This window comes from Crocodylus porosus, unplaced genomic scaffold, assembly GCF_001723895.1.
Source record: "Crocodylus porosus isolate Cpor-Errol unplaced genomic scaffold, CroPor_comp1, whole genome shotgun sequence".
Lineage (NCBI taxonomy): Eukaryota > Metazoa > Chordata > Crocodylia > Crocodylidae > Crocodylus > Crocodylus porosus.
In genome coordinates, this window is record NW_017728949.1 from 49,665,875 (window position 1) to 49,671,640 (window position 5,766).

Below are 5,766 nucleotides of genomic sequence, written 5' to 3' on the forward strand. Positions count from 1 at the left end.
CTCCTACCCTGGGGGTCTTTAAGAGGAGGCTGGATGTACACCTTGCTGGGGTCGTTTGACCCCAGTACTCTTTCCTGCCATGGCAGGGGGTCGGATTCGATGATCTGCTCAGGTCCCTTCAGACACTACCAGCTATGATACTATGGTACAGCACCTCACCATTCATGTCCTCCTTTTCAACCTTCTAGGGGAATTTTGGGGAGGAGATGTCGGATGTGTTCTGTTTCCTATACTGGTTTCCTATAAACGAAGTTCAGAGTCTCTCCCCATGTCTTTGACATGTTTAATGGCCTGGGCCTGGATTATCCAACAGCACAGGTGACTGGAAAGGGGGGGCACAGGGGTGGCACATGCCCCCCCAGAGACTGGCCCCTGACTTGACACTGCTCAGGACAGGGCAGTTTTTTTGCCCTGTGTGCCAGTGGTGTGTTGGGGGTGGGGGCACTAGGCTGTGGCACAGAAGTATAGGAGTGGATATGGGGCTTTTGGCCTGCCCAGACTCAGGAGGCACCAGTCACCCCTGTCCAACGGGTTGTCCAAAACTCCAGAAAGAAGCCACGGTTGATAACAATGAAACTTCCCATCGTAAGGTTGCAATAACCAGGAGGCAGAAGGGCCCTGCTCTCCGCAGAGCTCAGGATCCTCCCACCCTGCGCTGGCTGCCCTCGGCTGGCAATGGGGCTTCTCCAAGCCAGCCGGTGCAGCGCGGGGGTGCTGGACCGCCCGGGGGCGGCGCCCCTGCCTTGGCTGTCCGCAGGAACTGAAACCGAAAGCGCCCGGGCCGCTTGATAAGCCCCGGCGTCGCCCGAGACGCCGCAGAAGCCCTCGAGGTGCCGCCATGGAGGACCGCGCTCAGGACGAGCGCTACCTCGACATGATCGCCTGCTTCAGGCCCCGCATCAAGGCCGGCCTCCGCACGGGGCCCGTGCTGGACCACCTGCCCGAGCTGGGCGCCGAGCGGGACCGCATCCGCGCCGCGGCCGAGCAGCTCGGGGAGCCGGCGGCGGCCGAGCTGCTGCTGCGCGCCGTGGAGCGGGGCCCGCACACGCCCGGCTGGTTCGCCGCCTTCGTGACCGCGCTGCAGCTCGGCGGCTGCGCCCTGGCCGCCAGCTACGCCAACCCCAGCCTGCGCGACCTGCCGTCCGCGGCCGAGGAGGCCGAGCACGACCTGTGCGTGGCGCTGCTGCAGGTGCTGTACGGCTCCCTCGTGGACCGGCTGCGGACCCGGCCGGTGGTCGACAGCTGCCTGCGGGCGGGCCTCGCCACGGAGGACGACAGGGAGCGGGTAGGTAGCGGCGGGCCGGGGGTGTGCACCCCTCTAAAGAGCGTTCAAAATGCACCGTCGTTTTTTTCGAGGCGGCTAGTTGATGCAGCGTATGCAAAAGCCGGGTCATTCTCAGAGAGTCCTAACGAACTTCTCGGGGCGGAGGTTGTGATTTTTATTTTTTAAGGAAAATTGTTCTTCCCCAGCCAGATCAATTCCAAGAACCATACATGGTCCTGCTGCCGGCAGACATCCTCCACCCCCACCTGGGGCTTCAGATGTTTCCACATGAGTTGGCAGGCACAAGCCCTGATCCGGTGCCCCCTTGGCCATAAGGCCGCAGGGGAAGCTCGGGAGGAGTCTCCCAGTTCCATAAAGTCGGCATAAAGCCAAGATGTTCCCACAGGAAATGAAAGTGGGAGGGTAACTGTACATTACCTCTGCCTGGGTACTACCCCATGCCAGAAGAGCGGTTATCCTCTGTCCCTGGGACAATCAGCCTAGTGATCATGGTATTTTCCCTGCCAACTTCCCAGTTTGCTGTCAGCACTTCTTATGACTGCTTGCCTCCAAATAAAGAAATGCCTCAACTTTCACTCAGGTCTCACTCAATGGGTGGTGTCTTACACTAACCAATATACAGTAAGAAAGAAGACTTATCGCATAATTCTTTGCATATTTTTTTCAATAATTTCATACTGAAGACCTGGCAATACTGTCCTTAGTCCCCAGGTGCCAGGAGACGAGGACAGGGCTTAGCCTTACCTGCTCCCTCAACCTGTTACCTGGCCCCAGGATCACCAAGGCCTGGGCACAATAAACTAGCAGTGTTTTCTCTTCTTCACTGGCTGAAGTTGGTTCCTTATTGCCAGTTCCTTATTCATAGCTCCCAGTCCCATGTGAAAGATAATCTGTAGCCAATAAAAGGGCTTGTTATTAATGAATAACACATTCTAAAGAGAGAGAATTTCACTAGCTTGCACAGTAACTGATTAATATGTAAAATAATATCCTATATCAAATACAGAGCTTTAAATGAAGATAAGGTTGGGATGGGATTATACTTCCTGTTGATGCCACTACCATCCCAAATAACCTTGAGCACTCTTCTGCCGGGCCCAAAGCACAGTCTGGCACTGCCAGGCTGCAAACTGAATTACTAAGCATAACGGCTCGGATAAGGAATTGGCTTTTGAACTGGGAATATGGCTGGAAATCCTTCTTGGACCACTCCACAACATGTTTTTGTACCACCAGGGGCCTCTCCTAGACATCAGTGTCACTGACCAAAGTCTGTGCCAGCCAAAAGCGCAGTTTGGCCCCACCAGGCTGCCAACTGACAACCCCCCATTCCCACTGTACTACATATATGGGCTCAAATAAAGAACTGGCTTTTGGGCTGAGATTACAGTTGGAAATCTTTCTTAGGCCACCCCACACTGTGCCTCTGTGGCACTGAAGGACTCTCCCAGACACCTCTTACCAGAATCCTGCCTGGCCCAAAATACAGTTACTTTTTTGTGACAGGCTGCTAAGTGCCAGCCCCACCCCCGGCCACTGTACTAAGTAGATGGGCTCCAGTAAGGAACTGGTTTTGGGCTGGGATTAGAGATAGAAATCCTTCTTGGGCCACCCCACACAGTGCCTCTGTACCACCAGGGGACTCTCTCAGACATTCCTGACCAGAGTCTTGCCTGGCCCAAAGCGCAGTGACAACTGACAGCCTCCCTTGCACACTGTAATAAGTATATAGGCTCAAATAAGGAACTGGGTTTTTGGCCAGAAAACTTTTTGGGGCTGGCCCATACCGAACTCTCCCAGAGAACTCTGAGAAAAGTCCACTTGGCCTAAAGCGTGGTTTGGTCATGCCGGGCTGCCAACTGACAGCCTCCCATTCCCAAAGTGTGGGTTGTTTGTGCCAGGCGGCTAATTGACACCCCTCCCCACCATGCCAACTGTATTAAGAATAATGGTCTGAATAAGGAACTGGCTTTTGGGCTGGGATGATGGCTGGAAATCCTTCTTGGCCTACTCTACAATATGTCTCTGTACCGCCAGGGGACTATCCCAGACATTCATGATCAGAGTCTTACCTGGCCCAAAGCACAGTTCAGCCATGCCAGGCCTCCAACCGACACCCTCTCCCCCTCCCCCCCCCCCCCCCCCCCCCCCCCCCCCCCCCCCGCCACTGTACTAAGTATATGGACTCTGTAACAAGTGGGTGTCCTAGGGCTGGTTAGTCATCGGCCCGCCTACTTGTTTCTGGGCTAACCACCTGCTGTCTTCGCCCGCCATGCCTTGATGATAATGATTATATGATGTTAATCAGGCAAGAGGCTGCCCATGTACTTGCCCTGATGCCAAGGCCTCCTCATATTCTATTGGGCTCTTAGACCCCTATCATTACTGTCTGGCTCCCAGTCTGTCTCAGGACCCTTATCCCCTTCATTCAGGGCTCCCAGCCCCTACCATTTATTCTGGGCTCCAAACCCTGTCTCTGGGCTCCAAGCTCCATTTCTGGGATCAGGGCTCTAAGCCCTGGCCCCTGACCTCCCTGGGCTATAATCCTTTATCCCCTTGCCCCAAGAGCTCTACTCATAGCTCCCCCATCTCCCTGGAGCCTCATTCCCACCTCCCTAGTGCAGCCTCAGAGCTCAACTATGAGTTTGGATGCTGCCTCAGGTCCCCCTAACTGACCTGGGCCCTGCTTCAGCACACAGTGAGTCTGGGCTCCCCCTGCTTGGTCTTACTACCCACCAGGGAAGTGGGGGGTGGGGTTATAAGGGGCCCCTTACTCGCCTTTCACTGGTGAGGTGACTGGCCTGGCATTTCCAGGGACTACCCTGCCATGGGCAGCCCCACCAGACCATCCTAGTTCAGCAGGGTGCAGTTTTCTGTTGTAACCAGGGCAGAGAACCTCCTTCCATCCCTGTAGCCTGCCTCAGACCTCCAAGGTGTTGTGAGCAGTAGCTCCAGCCAGTGATGTCCTTCCGCTACTGGCTCTGCTATTTAGGCCTTTGCTCTTACAGAAAACAGCTGGGCCCTGTTCCCAATCAGGCAGTCCTGCCTAACTGGAGTTGCCACCAGCTGCAGACTAGATAGCTGCTGCCCACACATCTGTGAGTAACGGAGCATACTCTGTGCTCTGTTACAGACTTGAATAGGGAACTGGTTTTGGGCTGGGATTAGAGATGGAAATCCTTCCTGGGCCACCCCGTATCATGTCTCTGTGGCACTGGGGGATCCTCCTGGACATCCTTGACCAGGGTCTTGCCCAGCCCAGAGTGCAGCTTGATTCTGCCAGGCTCCAACTTACTCCCCATCCTTGTGTGCTGTTTAAGAAGCTGCCCTTCTGCTGGGATCATGGGGCAAAACCTTCTTGGAATCATCTCAAAACACATCCCTGGTCACAAAGCACAATAGTGATTCCCTACAATTGACCACTACTCTCTGGGTCCATCCTTGGAGCCAATTTCCCAGCCATCGAACTGTGGTGTAGCCGAGGCCACAGTTGGCCAATTTTTCCATGAGGAGATCATGGGACACCAGATCAAAGGCTTTTTTAAAGTCTGGATATATGATGTCAATCTCTTCTCCCTTGTCCAGGTGATATGTCACCTGGTCATAGAAGAAGGCAAGATTGGTCAGGCAAGACCCACTCATGACAAACCTGTGCTGGCTGTCCTTCAGGAGCCTCCTAAAGAAATCTGGGCATGTGCTTGACCCAATGCATGGTTTTTGAGTGTGAGCCTGCCAGTTGACACTCAGCCTTTAAGACCTGTATATCACTTTTCTACCAGGCACTGGACAGCAGGAAGAATGGCTGCATGCAAATATAGGGCATTGTAACAGAGGACCCTAGCCCTGTTACCGGAAGGCACTTCTGCCCCTTTAAGTCCAGAACTTTCTGGGCATGGAGGGCTGGAAAAGAAGGGATTAAATGCTGAGTCTGGCCAGAAAGGGGCAGGACTATAAAAATCCTGGGCCGAATGGCAGTTAGGAGGTAGCCGCCAAAGGGGAAGGAGTGCCTCAGCTCTATGAAGGAGTGGCCCAAAGGCGGAAAGAGGGGAACCACAGAAGCCCCAGAGAGCCAGGAACCCACATCATAGGAAGGACATGAGCTGATGGCGGGGAGCCGAAGCACGGACCCTGTGAATGTAAGCGGACATGATGTTTTTTTTTCTTTTTCACATTAGCTGGGGGCAGTTATTACCCATGGACGGGACTGCTTATGTTTTTCCTTTTTGATTAATGAATAAGATCAGTGGCTTGGGTGAAGCTATTAGGGGAAGGAGGAGGCCTCATTTTGGGGACCCGCTATGGAGTGGAGACCCCGGTGCCAGTGAGGCTGTGGCTTTTGGGGGGCACAGACCCTGGTACCAGCGATGGTGTGGCTTTTGTGGGGGGGGGCACAGACCCTGGTGCCTCAAGGCGTGATCTTAGAAAGCCAGGGAGGCCTGGCACACCTGAGGCACAGTCTTGTTTTGGTTTTTTGTGTTTTG

At 54.4% G+C, this 5,766-nt stretch overlaps 1 protein-coding gene across 2 annotated transcripts in view; it reads left to right on the forward strand.

Moving 5' to 3' along the window:
* The first annotated feature begins 772 nt into the window (after positions 1-772).
* Positions 773-5,766, forward strand: part of IFIH1 (interferon induced with helicase C domain 1) — a 46,903-nt gene continuing 41,909 nt past the window's right edge. Inside the window, exon 1 of one of the 2 annotated variants that reach the window (XM_019554494.1) lies at positions 773-1,285. In XM_019554494.1, the coding sequence (XP_019410039.1) occupies positions 839-1,285 (447 nt within the window). In that variant the 5' untranslated portion in view covers positions 773-838. The remainder of the gene's footprint in view (positions 1,286-5,766) is intronic. The other variant, XM_019554492.1, reaches the window with a different exon arrangement.